This window comes from Diaporthe amygdali, assembly GCF_026229845.1.
Source record: "Diaporthe amygdali strain CAA958 chromosome Unknown NODE_11_length_1138210_cov_64_948100, whole genome shotgun sequence".
Classification (NCBI taxonomy): Eukaryota; Fungi; Ascomycota; class Sordariomycetes; order Diaporthales; family Diaporthaceae; genus Diaporthe; species Diaporthe amygdali.
The window spans coordinates 1,092,025-1,117,880 of NW_026517031.1; the positions used below are offsets into that span (position 1 = coordinate 1,092,025).

At 54.4% G+C, this 25,856-nt stretch overlaps 8 protein-coding genes across 8 annotated transcripts; 2 read left to right on the top strand and 6 right to left on the bottom strand.

The window, feature by feature from the left end:
* Positions 1-1,257: 1,257 nt before the first annotated feature.
* Positions 1,258-2,825, top strand: J7T55_014612 (acyl desaturase; the record flags this gene model as incomplete). Its single annotated transcript, XM_053142627.1, has 3 exons — positions 1,258-1,466; positions 1,544-1,747; positions 1,805-2,825. The coding sequence occupies 3 exons, from the start codon at positions 1,258-1,260 to the stop codon at positions 2,823-2,825; spliced, it is 1,434 nt and encodes a 477-aa protein (XP_052994799.1).
* Positions 2,826-4,066: 1,241 nt separating this feature from the next.
* On the bottom strand, positions 4,067-7,573 carry J7T55_014613 (uncharacterized protein; the record flags this gene model as incomplete). Its single annotated transcript, XM_053142628.1, has 2 exons — positions 4,067-7,395; positions 7,549-7,573. The coding sequence occupies 2 exons, from the start codon at positions 7,571-7,573 to the stop codon at positions 4,067-4,069; spliced, it is 3,354 nt and encodes a 1,117-aa protein (XP_052994800.1).
* Positions 7,574-9,373: 1,800 nt separating this feature from the next.
* Positions 9,374-9,904, bottom strand: J7T55_014614 (uncharacterized protein; the record flags this gene model as incomplete). Its single annotated transcript, XM_053142629.1, has 1 exon — positions 9,374-9,904. One exon carries the CDS (start codon positions 9,902-9,904, stop codon positions 9,374-9,376), a length of 531 nt encoding a protein of 176 aa, XP_052994801.1.
* Positions 9,905-11,046: 1,142 nt separating this feature from the next.
* Positions 11,047-11,658, bottom strand: J7T55_014615 (uncharacterized protein; the record flags this gene model as incomplete). The annotated part of the gene is made up of 1 exon (XM_053142630.1): positions 11,047-11,658. One exon carries the CDS (start codon positions 11,656-11,658, stop codon positions 11,047-11,049), a length of 612 nt encoding a protein of 203 aa, XP_052994802.1.
* Positions 11,659-12,388: 730 nt separating this feature from the next.
* Positions 12,389-13,889, bottom strand: J7T55_014616 (uncharacterized protein; the record flags this gene model as incomplete). The annotated part of the gene is made up of 6 exons (XM_053142631.1): positions 12,389-12,419; positions 12,479-12,850; positions 13,018-13,344; positions 13,398-13,648; positions 13,700-13,814; positions 13,879-13,889. The coding sequence occupies 6 exons, from the start codon at positions 13,887-13,889 to the stop codon at positions 12,389-12,391; spliced, it is 1,107 nt and encodes a 368-aa protein (XP_052994803.1).
* Positions 13,890-17,828: 3,939 nt separating this feature from the next.
* On the bottom strand, positions 17,829-20,294 carry J7T55_014617 (phosphatidylinositol 3; the record flags this gene model as incomplete). Its single annotated transcript, XM_053142632.1, has 3 exons — positions 17,829-18,714; positions 18,771-19,559; positions 19,609-20,294. The coding sequence occupies 3 exons, from the start codon at positions 20,292-20,294 to the stop codon at positions 17,829-17,831; spliced, it is 2,361 nt and encodes a 786-aa protein (XP_052994804.1).
* A 790-nt stretch (positions 20,295-21,084) lies between these two features.
* Positions 21,085-23,905, bottom strand: J7T55_014618 (uncharacterized protein; the record flags this gene model as incomplete). Its single annotated transcript, XM_053142633.1, has 4 exons — positions 21,085-21,483; positions 21,548-21,739; positions 21,944-23,496; positions 23,557-23,905. The coding sequence occupies 4 exons, from the start codon at positions 23,903-23,905 to the stop codon at positions 21,085-21,087; spliced, it is 2,493 nt and encodes an 830-aa protein (XP_052994805.1).
* A 778-nt stretch (positions 23,906-24,683) lies between these two features.
* Positions 24,684-25,549, top strand: J7T55_014619 (proteasome component pup2; the record flags this gene model as incomplete). Its single annotated transcript, XM_053142634.1, has 3 exons — positions 24,684-24,708; positions 24,761-25,299; positions 25,376-25,549. The coding sequence occupies 3 exons, from the start codon at positions 24,684-24,686 to the stop codon at positions 25,547-25,549; spliced, it is 738 nt and encodes a 245-aa protein (XP_052994806.1).
* Positions 25,550-25,856: the final 307 nt, after the last annotated feature.

Here is a 25,856-nt window from a genome sequence, read left to right on the forward strand (position 1 = left end):
TCCCATTCCGCCGAGAGGACTGTTTTGCGGAGAAGCTGCCAGGGCGGCAGGGGGACAGGGGGCAGCATTTCAATGACAGGGCTGAGCTCAGATCCCTGTCAGCGGCAAGGGTGGGGGTCCTGAAGCCTTGGCCTGGTGCCTGTCTTCCCCAACAGGACCCAACTTGTTGGGAACTGCTGTACCTGGGGCCAGGCACGCACATACTGTACACACAACACAGTTGATATCAAGCGGAATCTCGGGCGTGTTGCTCGGGTCGCAATGACTGAGAATGACTGGGTCCAGATGACATTACGACAACAAGACCAACTGTCAGCCTCGGCTGTGTGCCCCCAGATTGCATTCGTTCCATCTTGTGAAAGCCCTCCGCTGGTGTCCACCCACCCACACACTCGTCTGTGTGTATGTATCATTATGCATGTTTGTATACGTCTAGATGTACCATTTGCATGCACGTTCGCGCACCTGCTCGGGTGGTACAGGCGATGGCCTCAACAGCAGCCACCTGCAGCTGGTCTGATCTATCTGAGATGTATCTCTGGCCAGCATACGGAGTGGCAGAGTGGGCGACTGCCCAGCAACTAGAGGAATGAGAGCAAGAGTCTCTGTTGTTGCCACAAGGGAGGTGAATAATCCATCATGTACCACACCCCACCAATGCGCACCTGTGAGTGAGTGAGTGAGTGGGCGAGTGAGCAGGGTGAGTGACACCTGCACGCGATGTCCATCGTCTGCCCCAGAACCTCGGTGTCTCTTTGCCACTCGACAGCTGTGCATGCTATACCTAGACCGTCAGACCGTACGCAATACAGCAAGGAATACCGTCCCAGTGGATATCGGCAGGAAAAAAGCTGTGCAGCATCTGCATCTCTGGGCCCCACCAACAAAACCAAAGCAGGCAAAATCCAGTACAAGATTTCCAAGGGAACTCGACCGGGGCCGTCGTCCGACTTGGGAAGCTCCACTCCCCCGCGGTTCCATTCGCCCCTGCCGCATCCTGAATTCCCAACAAGACCGCTGCTGCTTGAATAATAATAAATCTCAGAGTTCCGCCGAAGCCTTTTTTTCCCTGTCGCTCGTTTGGTTTTTCGTTTGTGTCAACTTCTTCCTCCCATAGACAACCACCAGCCAGTCTCTTGCCTTTGCAGCAAATAATACCTTCAGGGCCTCCGTGTTCTGGGTATTCCCACACCACTCGAGAGAGGCTGTCTTGGACGTCCACCGTCCCTCACATCACTCGCATCTCTCTCACTCACCATGGCCTCCTCCGCACAACAAGCGGCCCAGGCCCAGGCACAGGCACAGGCTATCATCGACGGAACTGTCGACTACAAGCCCGCCCGCTCAAAGCAGTACGACTTGAAGAAGCCGCACATCACTGAGCAGCCCATCACGGTCAAGAACTGGTACAAGCATGTCAACTGGCTCAACGTCACCTTCATTATCTTCGTCCCCCTCCTGGGATTGTGAGTCCTCCTTCTCCGTTGTCGCGCCCAGAGCAAGACAAAAGTATTTCGGTGATCAAGGCTGACCTTGCCATTAGGATTTCCACCTACTGGGTACCTCTTCAGTTTAAGACCGCCGTCTGGTCTGTCGTTTACTATTTCAACACCGGTCTCGGTATCACAGCCGGCTACCACCGTCTCTGGGCACACCGCAGTTATAAGGCCTCATTGCTCCTCCGGATTTACCTTGCTGCCGTCGGAGCCGGTGCTGTTGAGGGATCCATCCGCTGGTGGTCTAGGGAGTAAGCTGAACCTCGCCGTTTCCTCTTGGTCGCTCAGATACTAACCTAATCAATTAGCCACCGTGCCCACCACCGCTACACCGACACCGTGAAGGACCCCTACTCTGTGAGGAAAGGCTTGATGTACAGCCACATCGGTTGGATGGTCATGAAGCAGAACCCCAAGCGAATCGGCCGAACCGACATCACCGACCTCAACGAGGACCCCGTCGTTGTATGGCAGCACCTGAACTTCATCAAGTCCGTCATCTTCATGGGCGTCGTCTTCCCGACCCTGGTTGCTGGTCTTGGCTGGGGTGACTGGATGGGTGGCTACGTGTACGCCGGAATTCTCCGCATCTTCTTCGTCCAACAGGCCACCTTCTGTGTCAACAGTCTGGCCCACTGGCTCGGCGACCAGCCCTTCGACGACCGCAACAGCCCCAGGGATCACGTCATCACAGCCTTGGTTACCCTCGGTGAGGGATACCACAACTTCCACCACGAGTTCCCCTCCGACTACCGCAACGCGATCAGCTGGTGGCAGTACGACCCTACCAAGTGGTCCATCTGGGTCTGGAAGCAGCTCGGTCTCGCCTCCGACCTCAAGACCTTCCGCCAGAATGAGATTGAGAAGGGTCGTCTCCAGCAGCAACAGAAGAAGCTTGACCAGAAACGTCAAAGGCTCGACTGGGGTGTGCCTCTCGAGCAGCTCCCCGTCATCGACTGGGACGACTTTGTTGAGCAGGCCAAGAACGGTAGGGGCCTTGTTGCTATTGCCGGCGTTATCCACGACGTGACCGACTTCATCAAGGACCACCCTGGCGGCAAGGCCCTCATCTCCACCGGTATTGGCAAGGACGCCACTGCCATCTTCAACGGTGGTGTCTATCTCCACTCAAACGCTGCCCACAACTTGCTCAGCACAATGCGTGTCGGTGTCCTTCGCGGAGGCTGCGAGGTCGAGATCTGGAAGCGCGCCCAAATGGAGAACAAGGATGTTTCCTATGTCAACGATTCGTCCGGCAACCGGATCATCCGCGCAGGTCATCAGCCAACAAAGGTTCCCATGCCTGTCGCGAGTGCTGACGCTGCATAAATGAGCGAAGGATTTGGGTTGAAGTCATTTTGAGTCAGCGAGGGTAGAGACTTGGTGGTACTGCTGCGGGGATTACACGCACTGTCACCACCGCTAGCGTCCCCACGATGAGGCACATCCGGGTCAAGCCGCGCATGGCTCTGTTTTTTAAGCAAGGCTGCTTTTTTCAAAGAAGATTGGTTCTCGAGGCGTTCAAGGGTTAACGGGTTAGGGAGGCGGAGTTTTGAGCGCAAATATTTAGTCCGGAAAAACGGACGGCGACACGATCGCTTCATTCGAAGAGTCCATTCTCACCAAAGCATAGCAGATAGTATTCACACGTGAACACGATGATTCTAGAACTCAAGCTAACTCACCCCCAAATCTCGCGCATTGTTTGTGAATCGAGAAACACGAGGAAATACCTCGCGACCGCGATTCGTATTTGCAGGTTGTTGTGGGGAAGAGCGTCTATCACTTCTTGCCTATACGTGATGCGACACAGCTTGAGAATAATTCAGCTCCCCGTTGCTACGATGTGCCCTCGCTGAATTCAGGATGCAATCGCCCCTGGTGCAATCTTTCTGGGGTTTCTGGTCAAATGCACAAAATCACAGCACTTTGCGCACTCTCAAAGGTCGTTTCTGGATTCGTCGAAGCAAATGGGTAATATCATGGGTATCTATCTCCTTTCCCTAGTTATGTCCGCCCAAGTGTGTTAGTTTATGCATCGTGGGGGGGCCTGGCCTTGAGGCGATATCACGCCGACCCTCAGCTGCCCCCATCTCGGCTGCAAGAAAAAAGACACCGCGCAGATCTCTATGATGCATGATAGGAAAGAAGCAGCTGCATATCGTAGCCGGAAAAGGCCCTCCTTCGTCTAGCGGACCATGTCTGCTCCAGTGACCATATCTCTCTTAACCCACCCTTACGCCCGCCATGGGCCTGTTGGGCGCCTCCTGAGCGACATGATATCGCCAGCTTCCCAGAAAATAAATTCTAAAAGCAGTGGGGAAATGAAGAATGGAAAGCTCCGCCTGATCTATCCATCAACTTCTCCATTAGATTAGGATCCACCGCCGGTTCTCCAGTGCCGTAGCAAGGTAAGTGATATTGTGTCGCCACACTCAAGGCCTCTATGCCTCAGTAAGAGGGCCGCCAAGCAAAAGCAGAAAATAGAAGGGAGGGTGGTTTCTAAACCGTCAGAGTCGATTAGAGGCAGCCGAAAGGCGCGTCTGCGGCAGAACAGGCGGGCCGCCCCCTTACTTGAAGAGACTACGCAGGTCCATCAGCCTCTGCTTCGCCGCCTCCGACTTAGAAAGTTGGGCACCGCCGACGCCCTTGTCGCGGTCCATGCTCAGCGACGCGAGCTTCATCTTCTTCTCCTGCAGCTCGCGCATCTTCTCCTCGAACGACTCTTCCATAAGCAGCCGGATGCAATGGACCTCGCGCTTCTGGCCCAGGCGGTGGACGCGGTCGATAGCTTGCGCCTCGGCGGCCGGGTTGAACAGCGGCTCCATGATGTAGACCGAACTCCCTGCCGTGAGGTTGAGGCCCAGCCCGCCTGCCGTGATGGAGACGAGTATCACCTGGACGGCGGGGTTCTCGCGGAAGTCGTCCATGGCTCGGGTGCGAGCGGTGCGGGACATCTTGCCGTCGAGTCGGACGAAAATGATACCCTCTGTTTCGAGAGCCATTTGGATCAAGTCCAGGTTTGTAGTCCACTGAGAGAAGACTACGGACTTGTAAGGTGGCTCGTCCGGCTTGGCCTCACCCATATCTCGCCACTTCTTCAGCTCCTCAATAAGGTACCTAACTTTGGTGTTAGGGCCGGTGTAGTCCTTGATCCCCTTGCCACCGTTGACCTTGCGGCTTCTACCCTCAGCGCGCGCATCGTGCTCCTGGACGGCCCGGGTCAAACGTAGGGCAACGAGACCGGGAATTGCAAGTCCGCAGGCACAGTTGCCGTCTATCTCCTTGATGCAGGACGTGCAGATCAGGTGAAAACACGGCGTCATGTGGCCGATAACCTCCTCTTGGCGCTCTGACTCGATCTCTGCACCCTCCTTGGCGCCCAACTTTTGATTGCATCCCACACAATTGTCGCCATTTGTGTCTTTCATGAGGTTGAACATGTCGTATGCTTGGTTTTCGGTGAGGGCTAGTTTCTCGTCATCGTCGTCGCTGTCAAGATCAATAGGTGAGTCTTGACTCAGACCCTCCAGCAGTCTCAAATCATCTTCGTTGAGGAGGTCCTTCCCACCGGAACAAAACAGACGAAGCCTCAGGATGGCCTGCAGAATGTGGATGTACGTCTTGCCACCGACCATGCGCTCGCGCTGGCCAGCAAGGACATTCACACGGACCTGAGCGTCCTTCTCGAACGCGTCATACATTCGTCGCTCGTCGCTCGAGAATTGCAACTTGATGATCCTGTCGTGCCGTCTCGGCAAGTCAATCTTGTCCTTCTGGCGACGCAAGGTGATGGTATCGACCAGAATTCGGAGCTTGGGAACGATGTTGGGGTCACAAAGTTTGAATGGCGCGACAATGTACTGGTTGAATTTGGTGCGGTCATCAAATGGTTTGATGCGCAGGAATGCAAGTAGAGCGGCAAGATCCTCAAGCTTGTTCTGCACAGGCGTGCCAGTCACGGCCCACCGCCTGTTGGCCTGGAGCCGGCATATGGCCTTGAACTGCAACGTGGACTGCTCTCGAATCATGTGGGCCTCGTCGAGCACTATCCTGAACCATCCGATGTCCTCCAGTGGATGAGGGCCACGCTTATTTGCGAAGCGCGCATTTAGCTCGCTCGAGACAGAGCCGTAGGTAGTGATGACCAGGTCGTACTGTGCCAGCCTCTCAGAATCCTTGATCCGGTGCGGGCCATGGTAGATATGGTACGACAGCGAGTTCGGCTGCACGTGCTGCTTGATCTGCTCCTCCCAGTTCGTGACCGTACTCAGGGGGCAGATCAACAGGGTTGCCTTCGAGTTCCTCTTTGGCTTGGTCAGGCCCAGAGCCTCGGGCTTCGGCGGTGCGAAGCTGTCTGGGAGCTCTCTCGGTGGCCGCGGTTGCTCTGCCGAGTGCACCACAGGCTCCGCCTGAATCCATTGTAACGAAGCCGGAATCGTAGAGGTAACCAGCGACAGCACACTCAGGGTCTTCCCGAGACCCATCATGTCGGCAAGGATGCCTCCCAGTGCTTTGGCAGGAGCGCGGCGGGACTGCTCGTTGGTGATGACGTTGTAGTATGTGAGCTGCCCGCGGGCATCGGTCCGTTTTTGCCACAGCTCATCTATCATGTTTGACGTGTCCTCCCGCCCGGTCATAAATTGCAAGGCTTGCTTTTGGTGCTTCAGAAGAGGGGTCACAATGCGGTCGTCTGGCTCCTGCTCGGGGAGGTCCTCTGTCTCTTTCAGAGAATCAAAGACGCTGAGCACATCAGATCGAATCTCCTCTTCGGTCCGCGCCACAGGCGGCGGCGCGGGGTTTGCATAGGTTCTGGGAGCTGCTGCAGGTCGGTTCTCCTTGGCCAGAGGGTTGAAGACTCGGACATCCTTGTCGACTCTCGTGGGGCTCAGGAGGTTCAGGCCCGCCCTCTCGAGGTTGATGCCGACTGTTTTTGCGTACTTGTACTTGCCATAGACCATCAACTGGAGAGGATACGACTTGGAGATGGGCTTACCAGCCTCCTCGTTGGGCAGACGTCGTCGGATTCCAATCATAGCATCTGTTCGAAGTGCCAGCAGGCGCGCATCGAGAAGCGGGGCGAGTCCATGAGCAGTCCTGGCATCCAGCTTGCCGATAATCCTCCTCGTGTGGTCGTATACCTCAATTGTCATCGACTTGTCTTCGGCTATCCTCCTCAGTACGACCTTGACTTGAGGCCAGCTGCCAGGCGTCAAGAATCTCGAGTTCGGCTTTGGCGAAGGAACAATGTGGCAGTTAACCGAGGCCCCTCCAATCATACCATAACAAACCTCTTGTTCTCTCGGATCTGTAATCTCGACGAGGTCCTCGTCGTCGTCTCCTGATCGACCGTCAGCAACAAGCCCGAGATGGAAATTCCAGTAGGCAGGATGTCCAAATTTACCACCAGTCAGATCAACAGTGCTCTGAGACTGCGGCTTTGTGAAAGAAGCAGCCTGGCCCTCTTGCTGCTTCTGCTTCACATAGCCAGACAGCATGCCATTACCCCCTCTGCCATGGAACCCATTCTTGGACGCCTGGTCCTGCGAGTCCTCTTCAATCCTGCGTCGCTTCGGCACAGGCACACTACTGCGGTCTTGCACATTGTTCATGCGCTCTATCATTGAGCTCATGCCGTTCGGGGTCGAATTTCGAGAGATTTCTGCACTGTCGGGTGTCGCTGAGGGCCGGAAAGGATGTGAGTGGAAGTTTTCGGTAGCGTCAGGAGTCGAGAACTGAAATGCGACCTGAGGCGCATCATGATTTGGAAATTGAGGCCCATTCGAGGGCGGTCTGGAGGGTAAGGAGGAAGGCCCGCCGTGCTGGCCCGCGACGGCCGCCTTTGGGTTCAGCAGGGTCGCGGCGTCCCAAGACTGCAGCTGCGGCCTCGTGATGTGACCTTGATCACGGTGAAGAGTTAGATCGAGTGTAGGAGATTTCCTTTGAAAAGGATCGAAGGGATGCGCAAGCTCGAGCAAAGTTTCAGACTCGGGGATTGATCCTCGCTTGTTTGAGGGTAGCTGGGGGAGGGGGGATATAAAGCTACAAGTACCATTTGGGAGGTTTCTCGAGGCCATATTGACACTCGACTAGCCTTGGGTGTCTGGGCGCTTTGAGTGACACCTTGCTAGGCTGGATGTACGGCTGGAGATCAGATTAAGAAGTCGAAGGTAGGAATCGACATCACAAGGAGGGGCGGAGTGGTCGTCGAGGCCTTTGGCCTGCGGTATGTTGGTTCTCGACGTGGGGGTCAGCGAAGATTTGTCAAGAAAGGCGACGGTTTTGCTTCTTGTCCCTGCGCGATCTGGAGAACAAGCTCGGTGCGAGGCTTCCCCCATTAAACAAAAGGCCCGCACGCGGGGAGAGAATAGGATGAGGAATTACTGGTGGGGTTGAGAAGGTCAGACGAAGGCGTCAAAGTCGAAGCGAGCCTCCCGGTCTAGAATGAGGCCCCCAGGCTGGCTGCTTGCTATTGTACTGCAGCACCCCCAGCGCAAGACGGACCCTGAAGCGAGTGGCAGCCGTCGCCAGCGATGAAATAAGGTGAGTACGGGGCAAGGTGCGTCAGCGAGCCCGAGACGGAGCAGACATTGCAAAGTCAACGGTCGATGATGCAAAAAGGAAATGGGGCGGCGATGAGTCGAACTTCTATCTCTACTCAACGGACGTCTGCATCAGCCAGAGGAAATCGCGACACGCGCTAGAATGCCCGGCCTGGCACATGATGCAGTCAAAGACTCGCGCGGAGGGCGGAAAGTCTTCCTTGGGGACCCCACCATTCCCACAGCCGTGCAGCAGCCTAGACCCAAAGGAACCACCATTACGCACGTGCCACTCAGAAACTGGAGGAGCAGTGGGAATCCCCACCCCTGCCGAAGATAAGTCGCCCTTTTGACGTCGGACAATGTGTGATGTCTTGCAAGGACGTGGGCGAGGCGGGCACGAGGCTATCGTGGTTTGTGAACACATAGTTCCCTGCAGTGTCTACCGTTGTTACTGGGCCATCGCTCATCGCTGCTGTTACTTCCAAGATTCCCAACAGTCAACAAAGTCCCTCGTCAGCTGATAGTCTACTTTTTGCAAATTCAGGTCGACGAGATCGACTACTTGGCCCCCTGACCACTCCAGTTGGCCAATAGCACATTAGTACTTAGGAACATCTATCTCTGCTACAGGGACTACTCGGTTGACATGCATGTCTATGTGCGTATCCAAACTATGAGCCTTGGAAAAGTATCTTTCCCATCTAGAAAATACCAGGAAAGATGCAAATCAAAAATGCCTCAATGATACGATGTGTGAGTTGTGTATTACTTGCATTGATTCACTATTGTACATTTCCGTCCTCGGACCAGTATCTGTTGTCCTCGTGACCACCTCGAACGGGCCAACGGCCAAGCCCACCTCTACTGTGTAGACGTGATGAATAATCCGCACCAAGAGCAAGCTCTGTGCAATCCCTTTGTTTGGGTGCTTGCCAAGCACTTGCTGGCTTGAGGTTCGGGGCATGCTGTGGTTGTTGAGGTCGCACAGGTTTGGTCTGCTGAGACGCCCTCGCTATTTTAACAATTCATTATGGTTGACCGACCTCATGCACAGGCATTAAGTGTATCCATCTTCACATGCTCGTACGCGTGCACTGTCTCCTGTGTCTTTTCACCTTTTCCCCAGCTCTTCTCCGTCGCCACGGACACGGAGCTTGCGTAGTGGAAGCGATGTCCTGGAGTAGCCAGCCGTTCCTTTGCGCACTTTTTGAACTTCAGATAATTAATATGCGATGTCGGAGCAGCCACGTTTAACGTTCCAAATATTGCGCATGCCAGGTTTCTTCGTTGGCTGCGACTCTTGTCTCGAGTCCCGAAAGCTTCTCGTAGTTGTCACGACGCACTGTCGAAACCAACATCCTTCTTGTCTTCTTTAGCAGACAGGAAGCCAAGCTCAATGGTGGCGCCCGGAGATTGCTTGATTGGAGAGAACATCTCTTCCCCATTGTGCGACCTGCTTCGACTTTGAGTCCTCTGTCGCCTACGCTTGGCTAACATCACGTTCGAATCTCCCGCCGAGCGAGACCGAGACGGGCTCTGACTCCGTCGATGGTTCTCAAGCCGGACCGTCATCACCGCGACAAGTCGCCGCTTGGACGCAGATGACGAGACATCTCTGGTGCCACGCGAGTTTGCGCGAGACGCTATAGCTAATCTCGAGGGTGATCGATGACGGCACCGACCCCGGAGAGTCGACCCAGTAGATGGGTTGTGATTAGGCCTGCGGAACGTGACTTGGATGGGGTCCCTACGTCGCTTCCTTCCTCGAGTCTCTGGCTCTGGGTAGTTCAAAGCCATTGAGGCGTGCTGCTTCGGTCCAAAGAACTCGATGCTCGCCTGAAAGACCTGTCGCTCCATTGCCATGGCTTGTTGGTAGCCAATTGGCGAGACGAAGAAAGAAAGAGAGGAGGAAGTAGCAGGGAAAAGGCTTCGTCTTGTGCCTAGTATATGTGTAGGTGACTTCTCCAGCTTTGGGCACTTGGAGTGGGTTTGCGTGGGACCAGTTTTATATTCAAGGGCTGCAACGAGCAACACAAGTGAACTTGCCTATAGACTAGGAGCTCTCGCGGATCGGGTCGCACAAGGAGCTGCGGCGTTCTGTGCTAAGTTGAGGAAGTGGGACGATGTCAGCCCATGGGGAAATAGACGGTAGTGAGGGGGCTCCGCGCTCCTCATTAAATGCTACTCCTGTAGTCGCCCTAGCGCTGGCAGACGCCCCAGACGAGGACGACAACCGAACCACTATACTCCATGGCAACCTTGTCGTCTGGTCACTTGGTTTGAAACGAAACAACGATCCGGGGAGGTCTAGCCGATCAGTGTCGTGCTTGGCCTGCAGATCGCATAGCGCACATCAATTTTCAAGGCAAGCGCATGACTTGCATCCTGCCAACAGAGCTCTGGACTTGCTTTCAATGACAGCGTCCTGAAAGAGGGGGTAAAGCGACGATCCGAGTCAACCGAAAGAGGAGCAAACAGCATAAGGCGAAGGCGGACAGTGCTGGTCCATGAGCGCGGCTTGGACACACACTTGGTTACTGGACTGGCTCTAAAGGGACAAGCAGCCTATCAATTCGCCAGGAGCGAGCTTGGTAGCTGCGCCCTGATGAAGACTTGCTGACTCGGACAAACTTCGTTGATAACTCACACGTGTCGGCAGTGTACATGACGTCGGGAGCCCAATGCACCTTCGGTCGTGGTCGCTCTCGGTTCCCCGAACCCGCGTTTAGAAGTCGGGAGATGCCCAGTGTCACCTCGACTCCGTTTCTCCGGATCCGAGGTGATCTGTGCAGCCGGTCCGGACCAAATCGCACCGGGAGGCACATAGTCGGAGTGGTTGGAAGGGGAGAATTTCCTCATGCTGCAGATTTTTCGCGTCCAATCTATACGCGGACGTTTCATACAGAAGTAGTACATACCGGGTGTGAATTGACTCTGACCACCAATTCCAAAGAAGCGCCGGCGCCGGATACTTTTGCCGATGATTGTCGCGTTGACTCGAGGTCTTACTTGGTCAACTCCTTGGCGATTTGCGCAACCTCGTTTCGGTTGACTTCTTTGCCTTCAAGGGGACCATCCTTGGCCACCACTCGTTTCATGACCTCGCCGGATAGTCTCTTCTCGTCCACGCCCTCGCTCTTGGCTTCCAAGACAATTTTCTCTACGATGGCCCGCAGCTCGTCCTTGCCCAGCGTCTGCACCCCGCTTTCCGCAATGTACTCGTCAATGATCTTGACCTGAGCCTCTTCTTTCGCAATGAGGTCCTCCCTTCCGGCTTTCCGGGCTTCCTCCGCGGCTTCTTGGTTACCACGGGCGGTCTTCCTCAACAGCTGTACGAGCTGGACGTCGGTCTTGATTGGGGACGATGTCTTGGCGGCGTTATTTGTCGCGGACAGGATGGTTCTCAGGACCGACAGTCGGGCCGCGTCTTTCGCCCTCATCGCGGTCTTGAGGTCGGTCTTGAACTTTGCCAGGAGCGGTGGTGCCGGAGAGGCCTCGGCAGAGTACTTTCGACACGCCTGTAGGCATCTGGGGCCAGCATTGAGTCTGAGAGTTGGTTGTCTGAGTTGTGATGATGCAAGCCAGCGGATGGCTCGACTCGAAAAGTTGCTGGCCATGGCTCGTGGACAATTGTTGTATGTAGAGTAGCCGAGACTGCCTGTCGTGGGGCTGTTGCTGCCGTCAAATTGATGTTATGTGGGAAAGTTGCAGTGTGTGAGCCGAAGCGTGGTCCTGACTGGAATTGTTGATGGAGTGGCAGGTCGCGGGTGAGTGTTATGGAGAAAATTCGAATGTGAGCTCGGAGCTCTAGCCACCTCCTGGTTTCCGTTGTCGAGCTCCACGGCGAGCTACCCTTGCACCCACGTGGCTTGAGGTAGGGTAGGTACTTTCCATATTGCAAATAAAGGCACTCTAGTTTATGAGCACTTCTCTGAGACTATGTCCGACGATGGAGGTCATACTATATCTTTTAAATTTAATTGAAAATATATGATGGTATCCCAGCATGATATGATAAACGGCATTGTTCACTATAAGCGAGAGACTGCTGTTGCTCGTTCCTCAGGTCGTACCGTCTACCAGTTTTCGAGATGCACTTCCTCCGGCCATGTCCACGTCAGCCAGTAAGACTGAGTAGAGGTGTAGCCATCTGATCGTGCGATAGGGTATTCCCCATTGCACCAATCTCAATGTTTATCCATATGTGCCGAGTTCCCAATGGTTGTGGTGGTATGCAATGTCTGTTGGCCTGCCAGGTCGCAAGGGATAGTGGGTTGAAACCGGCCAACAGCCCTTCGAAGTGGACACATGGGGCGATTGATGCTCTTTGCCTTTTCGGCTGCTAGACTATCTTCTTTTCTGGCCAATGCACACGTATCTGTCATGGTTAGAATCAGTCGTTCTTATCGTCAACTCAGCGAGCTTCGCATAACGCACACTGGAAAGTAGGCTTTCAACTCTAGGGTTTGTGCCTCTCTGCGGGCTTGAGCCAAGAGAACTTGGACTTCGGTGATGGACATCCCCAGCCGCTCGGTAAACGGGTAGATAGCCAGGGAACTGAGAAGGTGAGACATGTTCTCACGGTTCGCGGTTCCGACCTCTTCTTCCCTCGCATCTAGGCTCCGTCTTGTCAGTCCATCTTCATCACCGCAGCAGTTTAGCGACAAACCGTCTGGCCATCCACACAGAGGCAATTGCATCATTCGGGACTCGACATTCTCGAAACCTGCATTTCTCATCAGGCCCTCCAGCCGGATGCCCACTCTGGCGTCCTTTTCAGGCTGGAGACTCTGCAGGTACAGCCGAGACCTGTTCGTTGTCAACTTTCATCCTATCTTTGGCGTCTTTTCAACATACCACCGCCGAAGGCCATGATCTATATGCACTGTTAGTATCATGCGCTCGGGGCACCACAATTCCAGGCTTTGATGCCATTCCTCATCGAAATTAGCCGGCTCTTCCCTGATGTCACGAACAGTTTCCCCAACCGCAACCCAGTCAGAAGAGGCTTCGGAAGAGGGTCTCCATCCAGGAAGCTGTGCAGTGTGGAAGCGAGGCCGGACCAGAGGAATGAAGCATCGTTCCAGGACCCTTGATCCAAGACACCTGGGATAAACTCACCATCCGTCAACGTGCCATTGTTGGACTGGGCATTAAAGTAAACCTCAACCATCTGACACCAACCACCTGCAACCAACACACGGTTCAACTCTCTTGCATATTCATCCCACCTGCCTGTGTTGATGCCTCCCGCTACGCATCGGCTATGTACAACGTCAAAATGAGAGGAATTGAAGTTAAGCCTGGCTCGTGTGTCAGATCAGCTCTTCCCGTTCGGCTTAGGCTTGGGGATAACCTTTGGTTCAGATCGTCGACTTCGAGGTATAGGTTCGGGGGCAGGTCGGGAGGACTCATTTGGGATGCAATGTCCACGCCGATAACTTCACATCTTGGATACGAATCAGCAACTTCGATTGCCCATGATGCTGAGCCGAAGCCGCAGTCAAGGATGCGTCGCGGGTTGGGTATTGGACCCGGGAATATGAGCCTCCTGTCGAAGAGGATATGGAAAACGTGGTGGAAAAGCTGGAGTCGCTGTGCTTCTTCCTGTCCTTGGTGTAAGCATCCTGGGGTTGACACAGAGAGCAAGGCAATTACCTCATCAACTGGGCCGAAGTATATTTTATGCTGCAAGGCGTGCTTCTGGAACAGCCTGCCATGATGCTCAACCGTCTCCAAATAGGCGTCCGGCACGGGAATACCCTGCGAATCACTATCGGCGTCGTACGTTTCAGTGTCTTCTGCACGGTATGTGGACTGGACAGTGGGAGAATTACTCTGCTTCCATCGAGAATGCAACGTTAACACGCTTTTGAAAAGGTTCGGATGCTCGAGATACTTGTTATGTCACCCTTGGTTCCAGCTTCGCGAGAGCAAAGGTTCCAACGATGCCCAGGAGTCTTCTGGGAAGATGTTGCCCCAAGTGAAGAGACTCTTGTCATTCTACGATGGCCAATAAATACATGCCCAGAACGTTCAGCAACTGTGGGTACTGCTGAGCCTTTGGTAATGCAGGACAGACAGCTAGGAGGTAGGTGAAGCTGGGTGGACCAGGAGGGGACTCACTGACCACAACATAGATTCCCATCCATCCCTTACCCAGAAGCCGTCAGTCCTCACACAAGACATCGCAAAACCGGCCCATGAAAATTGGGCCCCGACTCGCATCAGTCTACTCGGATCAATGCCACGTTGCATTGGACAGACCAGCTAGCAGGGCGGTCTTGTTCTCCCGACAGTAATGGAACGCATGCATAAGGCATACGCACATATGCTCCTCCCTGCGCCAAATTACTAGACTTGACCAGGGCTCGACCTCGGCACCACCCTACGGCAGCGATGAGTCCAGGTCAATTTGCTTCTGGCTATTTTCATCGATACAGATGTGGGAATAACGAGGTCGCCTTGCCCATCGAGAGCAAAGGGGCCACAGTTCAGGTGGCTGGGTCAGTTTTAGTCTGATGCAACTTCATTCTAGCCGCTTCCAAACTTGAAGAACCTTTGTGGGTCGGTCGTTCTGGCTGTCCTGGCTGTCCTGGCAATCGGTGACCAAAAAGCATACATCCCGGCAAGCTTGTCCATACAGTACCCAGGGACTGACCGTTAGCGCAGGTACCGTGGTACACCAGTAGGGGATTAAAAGTACAGTTGAGAGGCGACCCACGATGCCCTACAGGCCATCCCACAAAAATAGGAGCTTGCGAGCTTCCCGGGTTGTTGTCCTATCAGGAGAGAGAAGTTCGTCCCAAGACAGGCCAACTCAGTGGAAAGCTCCAGGCCAGAGTGGCCACGGCACGGGCCAAACTCTGGGAACCCCTGAAAGCTGTACACCCGGAATTGCCGGAAAAAGACACACCCATTGAGCTTTCCTAAGGTTTGAAAACATCACTACCGTGACAGCAGCTAAAGTTGGCAAGCCAGAATGAGGTTTGAGCCTGTCCACACACCAACACGGTGAGGTCTTGACAGTGCGATCCAGGGGTCGGGACCCAGACGCCGACGAGGGCTTGGAGAGGCTGGAGAAACCTTAGTATCGGGCCTCTTTGCCATTCTGGATAACGAAGTCAAGCTTCGATACGGCAAATCTTCCATTGCGTACGCTGACCCGAGGGTAGCAATCCAAAGGAGTCACTTGAACACCGGTCCCGCTAGTGACCGTTACTGCGACCAAGGGAAGCGATCCGCTTGGAGGTTTTCAAAACGTCTGCTGGATTGGCCATTCCATCGTCGGAGGCGGATAGCCAGCCGTCTTGGTCGGCAGATGTCTCTTCATAGCGCGCAATTTCGATGGAACCTCATGGAGTCATGGGTAATTCGGACTAACTTGACGTGGACCATATTTCTACCTATTGATCTGTGTCTTCCACTAGCAGCAATCTACAACTGCAAGCACAATCTGGTCTACTGCTACCATGTACCAGCACCGTTCCCCTCTCATCCCACAGCTGTCGTGTCAAGACCTTAAGCGTGAGTGGTGAGAGTACGAAACGTGCCCATGACCTGTACGACGCGATTGGCCGAACAGCTAATGAACTCCATTGGGGGCTCTTACACAGGAAAAGCGAGCAAGCTACCCATCATGCATTCTGCAAATCGTCTGGTCCCCCCTGTCGACTGCTGGAGTCTGGTCACTGAAACAGAGAGCGATGGCAGAAGTACCGAAGCGGTAAGTAAAATCACGGCAAGGATGCCCACATCTGCTCCGTCTGGCGCGTTCTAGCCAAGTCAATCAATTCCATGGCGATCTCGGGCAAGCCCTCCGCAGCGCTGAGAAAAACGGGCGGACAGACAGGACGGTCGGTCGGGGGGCCCATCCTCGAAACGCGGCCTTTGCGACGAGGGCCGTGGGGTTCCTTTCTGGCCGATCGCTAGTACTGGGTCAGGAAATGAACAGCAGCGCTATTTCGGGCCGTTGCGTCTGGCCAAAATGCAATGGGATGGGCAGCACAAAGTCAGTCTAGGATCATCGCGTCGAAAACGGTGATCCCTCTTTTTTTTGTGTGGACGTTTAGGCCGGACGTTGAGGTCAGCCCGTGAGTGGATACCCGAGCTTGGGGACCGGGGCGTGGCGTCACCCTCCCTGACAGGGCCACCCCTGGCCGCCCTTGACCCGAAATGCTGGGACACTAAGAGCCGAGTTTCCATTCCGTCGGATTACTAGGCGCACACCACAAGTCACTGGCACTTCCAGTCTGTCCATTTCATCTACCTTCAGGGAGGAGCTCACCAGAGAAGGAATCACTGGGTCGGGTTTCGAACGTTTCGACATGAGAGTGTTGTCCTCCAGCCGGTGTCTATACCCACATCTGCAACTAAATTGTTTCATACAGCTTCACCGTTCCGGCACGCGCGCACATTGTGCATGAATTTCATCATCAGGGCATGGGTCTGGCTGGCCATTGCTCAACGACGGCTGCGACTCCTGCAGACCTTTCCTGCAGACTCAAAGCTTCCAAGTAGCACCAGCAGCAGCAGCGGGAAAGAGGGAGCACTGCAGGCAGGGCCCTTTTGCAGCGCACGACAGATGCATATGATTATGCGGCCAAGTGGCAAATTCAGTCAACGGAGGGAGAGATATGTTATGTGATATTTAACCCGTTGCATGACAACTCAGACGGCGAGTAATGCTGTCAGGCAGGGTGCCGGGTTGTTCGTATGCACATCCGGCAGGATGGATCACCGCGGAGTGAGCGATCGGGGCTTGATCCTCCCGACCAGGGGTTACCAAGTGTTTGGGCCGTATTCCCAGGAGGTGAAATGGTGTAATTTCTGGCCAAGTCTTCACATGATTATAGGCCGAAAGATAAGACGCGGGCAGTCAAAGGACTGCCGCTGTAACGTCACAGCGAATGGTGAACTAAACCAACTCCCGGAAGTTTGCAGCATTCTACGGCGGTCGGACAGTATAAAAGTCCCAGGAGGAGGGCTCATTGTGGGGTTCAGATCTCCTGTGGGACGGAGAACGTACGATGTTCTTGACTAAACAGAGTGGGAATATGACCTGCATTGTTTTCCACTGCCGCATCTTGGCAGATGAGATTGCCCGCGATCAAGATGGACCAAAAAAAGACACGATCGCACCGGCCCAGCACGAGCCCGCGTTAAGCTCCACGTTGATGTGTCAAAGCAGCGGTGGAAGGAGATTGCGAGGTTTGAAATAAATACTGGCTGAGGAGCGAGGAGATCTGCGGAGGATGTGGGTAAGTGAGGCAAAGGAGTGGGCACCAAAGAACGGAGGTGCCTGCTGTTGATACTTGGAGACTGAGCAGAATCATTTGGAAATATCCGATACGAATTCGATATCCCCGCAGTTGCCCACGAAGAAGACGACAAAATGCCGACGAGACGGACAAATGATCATCAAGATGATCGATCAGATCGACATAGCCTGGATGATTCTTTTTATTGTATCAGAGCATGATGGCGAATGCCCTTAGTTGCACTACCCGCTCCCTATTAATCATCCTTTTTTTTTCAACTATGCAGAATTTCATCTAGCGGCAGCCATGCCCAAGGCAACACCAGCCAATCTTGTTGGAACCCATGAAGCTCATGTACGGCGTAGCCATCTGAATGCATGCAGGCCCTGTTTTGTAGTTCGACAAATCTAAACCAATCCCTTCGATATGACCAACGTGGAAATCGTGTATGACGCCTCTGACGATGCCGCCACCCATTTTACGTATCTTACAGTCTACCCAGGACGGCCAGATGCTCTTTTTACTCTTTAACACCAAGTAAACACAGGATTCCGCGCCTTGACTGGCTCTAACCTCTCCACGATAACCTTACGCTGGTTGCCCTCCATGCCCTCGGCCGCAGCGTACCCCAGATCCCCCTCAACGTCGTCATCATAACCGTACATGGTCTGGGCGATGGAATTACTATTCCGCCGTCCCAAAGCCGTAGCAAAAGAATACCTCCGCTCGCGTCTGTTGTTGGAGTAGACATTGAGCGTCGAGTGTGACCGCTGCGGCCCGGGATAACTAGTCCCAAACCGCGCCCCGGGCATCTTGGGCCTGTCGTGCTTCGTCCGGGTCGGCGAGGACGCTGCTGTATTCTCGTTGAGAACGGCCGAGTCTTCCAGTGACTGGGTCTCATCCACGGCTGTGTCCGTGATGTTGCCTGACAGCTCAAACCTACCAGGATGAGGCAGGTCGGCTGGCGGCGTGGCAAGGCCAAGCAAATCCGCGGCTGGGGCGGAGCTATTCGCTGCGCCAATATCCATCTCCTCTTCAATAGCTTTTTGAAAGTCCTCTTCGGTTCGCCGGCGCATTTCGGATGATGTCGCCCTCATAGGAACGGCCACGGGAATTTCCACTAGATCATCCCACACACACACTTTTGCGCGGCGGGTGAGTTCTAGAGGGCCGTGATCCGGCGTCTTCAATGTCTCTACCACGTTCCATGCCTGCCCTTTCATCACGGCTATCTGCCGGGAGAACATCTTTTCTTGGAAATCGGGGTCAATCTGGAAGATCCTTCTGAGCGCGAGTTGCGTTTGGCTCCACCACGCTGTCGAGGTCAGCAGTGGTAGAAAGTGATCCCTCGTCTTCTGCGAGAATGGCCTGCCAATCAGATCCACAGGCAGGAACAGCCAACCGAAGGGGAAGCTGTCACATGTGTCAGCAAATCGTTTCTTCTTTAGAGAATTGGGCATTGCGCTCACCTTCGCCAAGCATCAGGATGTTTCCAAGGCCATGATAATGAGTTATCAATGGCCCCTATACTGATTTTTGGATCTCGTGGCCGTTCTGTTGGACTCGACGCTTCCATAGGTCTCTGGGCTTTGTAGGGATATGATGAGCGATTCTGCGCTGGCCTCTGGCTCAAATCTACCGGCCTCGGTCCGTTCACTTGCTCCTCCTCTTCCTCTGTGTCCATGTTCATATGCACAGGCTCCGATGCTATTGAGACTTCTCCAGTCTCCCAGTCAACTTTGATCATCCAGTTGTCGAGGCCTCGGTCCGTATTGCGCATAATGTAGTCCAGTATCACCAATTTCTCGAGCTCTTCTCTGAAAGCCTGCTTCAAGCTCTCTGTCCACATGAAATTGTCCGGGCCCGGAACTGACCGGTCCGGGGTCTCAGCCCCGTCGTCTCCGCCGTCGTCATCTTCTAAGCGGCCAGCGATGGGCCGGCAATTATCTACCCATCTTCTGCGCCTGTTGCGATGCGTGTCATTGGTTCGTACACCCGATAGGTACTGGTCCGGCCAGGGGTGCTCTCGAAGGAAGACATTCGCGTCCTTAAACCCTTTCAGGAAAACCTGGAAACTCCCTGGTTTTGAAGGTAATGTTTTCCTGTTCCTGGAGTAGTTGTAGCGATCCCAGAACGGATAATGGAACGACTTCGATGCAAGCCACACAACATCGGTGTAGGGTACCATGTGGGTTCGCAGTTGGCAATCCAGAGTGTAAGCAGCCGCCTCACTCACGTAAGAGAGGTTGGGAATGAGGCTATCGAGGGTCAGTCACAGGGTCAAATTCACGAGCTCTCCCAACGTACCATGCTCTCCCGAAGCAGCAAGGGAACAGATTTCTGTGAATCCACTTGTTCCACTTCGGGTTTCCCGCTGCGTAAGGCTCCTCATCTTTGGGCTTGAATACGCCCACGACCTTGCCGTCCGGGTTCCGCGCGAAGTAAGATCCGGAGCTGCCTTGTGCGATCATCCTCGGATGGACGCCCTGCTCGATAGCCAGCCGCACAGTGTCGACAATGTACTCAAACTCGTCCCTCGTCATGACACCCTCCTGCGGGACTGCCAGACTCTGCGCCGTGGCGGGTCTCACGCCCTCGGGTGCTTGAAACACACTATGGTGTATCTCGAGCCGGCCCTCGTCGTCGTCGCCATGTCTACCCTTCTTTCCCCGTTTAAATTTTGAAGCTATTTCTTCTGCCCATCGCTCCAGCCGTGCGTTGATTGCTTTGACATCCACGCCCGAGTTGCTCCTAAGTCTCCGGCCGCGGCTGTGTTTTGATCCTCCTGGGCGACTGGCATTGCTCGCATGAGCTCTCGGCGAGGCCATGCCAGAGTGGGGCCGCGGCTGTGACGTATGGTTGTAGCGGGGAGCTCGGGGATCCTGTAAAGACGCAGAACTCTGAAGCATGGGGTCGTCCTCAGACTCATCGCTCGAGTGGTCGGCCTGTTCCAGGCGCTCGTAGCCTGTCGTGGCTGGGCGATTTCGCGGCATGTTGGCGGATGACCTGGGACAGCACCGGCACGAGTTTGAGTACGCTGAAGGGACGGGCGGGGCTTCAGACGGTCGGCTGAATCGAAGTTTCGGTTACAATTGGGTCATTCAGACCTCTCGAGCAGTTTCCAATAACGATAGTCGGAGCTGGTTGAATTGAAGGCAACGAGCGTCTTCCAAAGACGAGGCGATTGTTGTTGTTTTGAAACCCGATCCCTTTCTGGTAGAGGCCCCCCGTAAACACGCCCAAGAATGCAACCCAGAATTACCGACGTAAAGGGTGAAGCAAAAGAGCGTGACGAGGCCGCGACTTGGCTATATGCAAGTCGTGACGCGACAGTGTTGTAAATGGAATACAGCCTAGGTACTCCGTCTACGTGGCGGTGGTGTCGATTACCTTCGGCACTTTGGGGGTGCTGTCATCATCGCCTGGCCCTCCAGCTACTGAGGGTCCGTCCGTCCGGCAGTGGGCTGCCGATTGGCGCCTGGGCCGAGGATGCCCGCCCCCGGTCTCTTGAGCTCCAGGGGAGCTCCCCTGCCAACAGCACTCGCTGGAGCCTATGACAAACCAGACGAGTGGACGTGTGCATAGTTCGTTCGTACAAGGTATCTTGGGGAAATTATCTACAGAATCGAGCCCATGAATGCGCCATCCTGCTCCCTTTTCCACTTTCCTTTTTCCATTTGCGCTCGTTGGCCTTGTGCACCTGGCATGCAATGTGTCGTCAAGACTCCAGATAACGCCATCCAAGTCGTAATTATCACCACCCCTTGTATGCTTTGACATAGCTCAAAGAGTAGACTCATCTTCATTCCTGAACCCGACGTGCTCCGTGCCTTGGTTCGCAGCGCTTAGTCTTGCACAGAGGCTGAGCAGCACCACCGTCTCCGTCGCCGCATAGTGATTCAGTGCGTCGAGGAGAATCTTGAGATGCCTGCCAAAGTTGTATTCCCACGCCTTCATCGTTTCCACAATCATGGATAACAGGGCCTCGGGACTCTTGGTTGACTCGCCATGAGCGGACTGCCACTTCTCCCTGTTTGCCAGCACATGCTTCCACTGGTCGTCGGACATGTTTCTCGGTTTCGTTTTTCCTTGCAGGTCTGGGTCGGCCCTTTCCAGGTTCCTTGTCATCCAGTCGATACTGCTGGTGAACATGGTGCAATTGTTCATGAGCTTGGAGTGGACCTGAGCAATGGTTAGCAACGGGGACGGATCAGGTGCTTCGGCGAATGAGTGTCCTTCAACTTACCCTGAGAAGCTTGCTGTTCGTCAGCATGCACTCCTTCAAGCAAGTGTCCAGGAAATCCACATGATCCTGCATCAGCTCATCCACAGTCCGGGTGAAGCCTTTGGACGCATCATTATCCTTTGCCTTGAGTCGAGACATGAGGGATTGCCAGTTTGGTTCGATCACTTCAGCGGTGCAGAAGTAAAGTAGCTGCTGGACGAAGACCAGCATCCGAGCCCTGAGGGTCGAGACATGTTTCTTCCAAAGCTCGATTTCTTTGCTTGAGCTTCTGCGACACCATATAAAGCCTCGAGTCTGGACTTGCCACGCTGTCGATAACTGCGATTCTAGGTGTCGCAATGACAAAAGGTAGCGAAACAAAGCCTGATACCGCCATATTGTCTTCCGACTAATAACCAGAGACACTGGGAATGGAACTGCATAGTCCAGTTGCAGAGACGTAAAGCCATTAGCCTTCTTGTCACTCTCAACTGGCTGATCCTTCAGAGGTTGCAGCGCACCGCCCTCCTCAATGCCGGTGATATTAACGACCCGCTGAAGGGACTTGATAAGCGTAATCTCGTTCATCTGTACCTTAACATCCTCCTTGAAAGGATCCAGTGCCACGATGCTGCCTGGCTGCCGCAGCACCAAATCCAGCAATGACTGCAACTTGGCAATGTTGACGACCTGTGTTGGTTTTCGCAGTTCCGAGACGCTGAGTTCCAAGAAGTAGGTAAAGTAGTCTGATGGGTCGAGAAAGAAGTAGTGCTTTAAAGATCGCAAGCGGTCCGGTAGAGCATGAGTCGTCAACAGCAGCTGCATCAAAGACTCGTTCGCGTGCGAGTATGCATTGTTGACATTCTCCAGGAATCGGTTGTCGTCAAATGATTTGGGCTTATCCTTCACGTCACTGCTGACGTCCACGCCTCCACATTCGCGGACGACATTGAGGTATTTGCCAGCAAGGAGCACCTTCTCCTTAACTGCCTCGAGCTGCGGCGGTATCTCCTTTTCTCTGATCGTGTAACGCCGCTCCCAGTACTCATCCGTGTAATCTTGTTCTAGCCTCTCTCGGCGCAGGCTCTTTTGCTCCTTGATCAAAAATTCGCCATGTGGGTCGTTGATACTTCCATGGTGAAGCCACTCATTCAGCATGACCATGTACGGCTTGCTCGAATCTCTGAGGAGATTCGTAAGCAGGGCTCTGGCCGCAGGATCTCCGGACATGGTCTCTAATCTCTTCGTGATGAGACCAAGCACCACACCCCCTTTGCATATTTTCTTTCCTGTCATGTTCCCTGGCATCAGATCCCCGCCGTCCCTCAACTGTTCCAAGATCTGGTCGAAATCATCTGCACTATCACTTGACTCATCCGTTTCTTCATCCAAGAGCGCATTCCGCTTCAATAATTCATGTGCCAAGGAGTAAAGTTGAAACATCATATGGCTGGTGGGCAGTATGTGGATATTCAAAACGTGCAGTGTGAAGGCGTCGTTTGTGAGGAACTGCGTCTCCAATTGTGCAATGAGGACGAGGTAGTCCTGCAGGAATTTCCGAATTGAGGCACACAGCGCATGATTCACTGACCCAAACTCCTCCCGGCTTTGCACATCGATAAACGTCTCCAAGGCAGTATAGTATGTTGCCATTTTCAGCATGGACATGGTGAGGTCCTGCAAGCTCGGGTCCAGGCCAGCCAGGATGCGGTGCGTCGGACCAGCGAGCCGGTCTCTTTCCTCGTGAGGGTCATAGCCTTTCGCAAAACGGATGTATTGCCCCTCGTAGCCCATGAACACGAACAACAGATCCTCCAGTATGGCAGCCTCCTGTGCCTCTAACGATAGTTCCGACAGGGGCTTCGGTTGTACCGAAGCAGGCGCGTGCAGTGCTAATGGTGGTATTGATATTCGAGAGGCTAAGGGCGCAGAGGTGAGTGGTATGAGAGTCGCTTCCGGTTCCCATGGGGCTGTAGCAGTTGCAGGTCAGCATCATACCCATCCGCGCATGCTCAGGGGTTCACTCGTACCTTGTAGAGGTGCCTCTTGCCTCAAATCTTTCGAGGCTGTGTCCGCAGCCCTCCTCGGATCTGCCCTGGCTTTACCGGTCGACATAGATGGCACATGCCTTCGGTCTGGACTCTTCGTCCTGGATGTCAAGGTCTCGCGCGTTGTCACGGTGTGCTTCTCGGTGCGCCGCTCTCTCTCCTCGGCTGATCGCATGCTGTTCACCCGTGAAGTGCCCGACAATGTCCTCTTGTGTGGCGGTCGATCCGGTCCCGATCCCGGCGAGTCTGTGCCTGCCTTCTGCGACCTGGACTCAAATGAAGTCCTCGTGGTATTATCACGGGTGTTTATGCGGGGCATTCGCGACGACATTCTGCTGGGCGCGGACATGGTAGCCCGTCACGTCTGGACGCGCAGCTGACTGCCCTATTCTGGTGGCATGGGTTGCAAGAAGTATTGAGGCGGCGTGGGGCTTTTCGAGGAATTGGTGCTCATCTGTTTACTTGGGTTGGGCAAGTCGCGATCCATAGATTGATACTGCTCTAAACCCATGCGCGGCGCGTCACCGGGTATCCAAACCCACCTATGTGCCTTAGATACGTACCTACCCACGTACTCCTTCAAAAGCAGCTTGGCGGGGAGGTGCCTCTACTATGTACAGTAGCTTGCAGGGGTCCCAGGGGTCTGCCCGACACTCAAAAACCGCTTAGAAAAGGAACAAGATAAATCTACCGTCCATAAATTATTGGATGTGATTTTCCCTGTTGTTTCCAAAGACTCTATACCGCATTGAATAATACCACAATAGGTTATCTAAGCAGATGCAGTGCAGTCCGTACTGGTCAAATCACACGTCTGCGGTACCTGGGAGCAGCGCTACGGAAAGTACATCTAACTGTAGCTCCAGCTGCTTTCATTATCCCTGTCAGCTTCCCTGAGCTGGGCTGTCGCTGGGGCAGGCTAGCTTGGTTACGACACTTGCTCTGCCTGGTGAGCTCCCAAGGTCCATCACCAAACAACAGCTTCCCATCTTCTCACTTACTTACGTCCCAACCTCTCGAACTCGCACGCCAGCTCTCTACCAGCAGCAGTACTCGGCACTCTTCTTATTTTCCTCTTCTCACGGGTTCACTTCAAAAATACCGCCAAGATGTTTATGGCACGATCAGAATACGGTCAGTACATCCCACCTGCCCTCCGAGTTCCCCATTAACAAGTTGTATCCAGACCGGGGCATCTCTACCTTCAGCCCCGAGGGCCGTCTGTTCCAGGTGGAGTACTCCCTCGAGGCAATCAAGCTCGGCAGCACAGCGATTGGCGTCGCCACCAACGAGGGCGTCGTGCTGGGCGTCGAGAAGCGCGTCACGTCCACCCTGCTCGAGACCTCCTCCGTCGAGAAGATCGTCGAGATCGACCGCCACATCGGCTGCGCCATGTCCGGCCTGCAGGCCGACGCCCGGTCCATGGTCGAGCACGCCCGCGTCGAGTGCCAGAGCCACGCCTTCAACTACAACGAGAGCCTCCGGGTCGAGTCCTGCACGCAGGCCATCTGCGACCTCGCCCTGCGGTTCGGAGAGAGCGCCGACGGCGAGGAGAGCATCATGAGCAGGCCCTTTGGCGTGGCGCTGCTCATCGCCGGGTACGACGAGGATGGTCCGAGCCTGTACCATGCCGAGCCCAGCGGGACGTTCTACCGGTATGATGCAAAGGCCATTGGCAGTGGAAGCGAGGGAGCGCAGGCGGAGTTGCAGAATGAGTACCACAAGGTGAGTGACGACTTGTTGGCAGAATCTGGGGTTGGATACGACTAGATTGTGAATGGTGTGCTGACATTCGTCTTAGTCTCTTACCCTGATAGACGCAGAGACCCTGGTGCTCAAGACCCTGAAGCAGGTGATGGAGGAGAAGCTGGATTCCAAGAACGTGCAATTGGCGAGCGTGACCAAGGAGAAAGGCTTCCGGATATACACAGACGAGGAGATGGCCGCGGTCGTCGAGCGTCTTCCCGCCAACTAGGAGCTGTACAAGGAGATGCTAGTGGAGGAAAAGGCTCGGCTGAGACGAGCGCTGGAGGAGCAGGATAGAGTCAACAAGAAATTGGCCGAGAGCCTTGCAGGTTATCCTGAGCACGTTGCCGCCATGACCCCTCGCGTCCGCGGGATACTCGCCGCCTACGGTTTCTTTGGGGAGAAAGCTGCGGGGAGTCATGACCTAGACAAATGAGACGACGAGGTCGCCGGAAGTACAAAGGGGAGGGGCCTCCGCTCATTGCGAATTGTATCATTAGTCTACTGACGATTTGAACGACTAGACAAGAATCCAC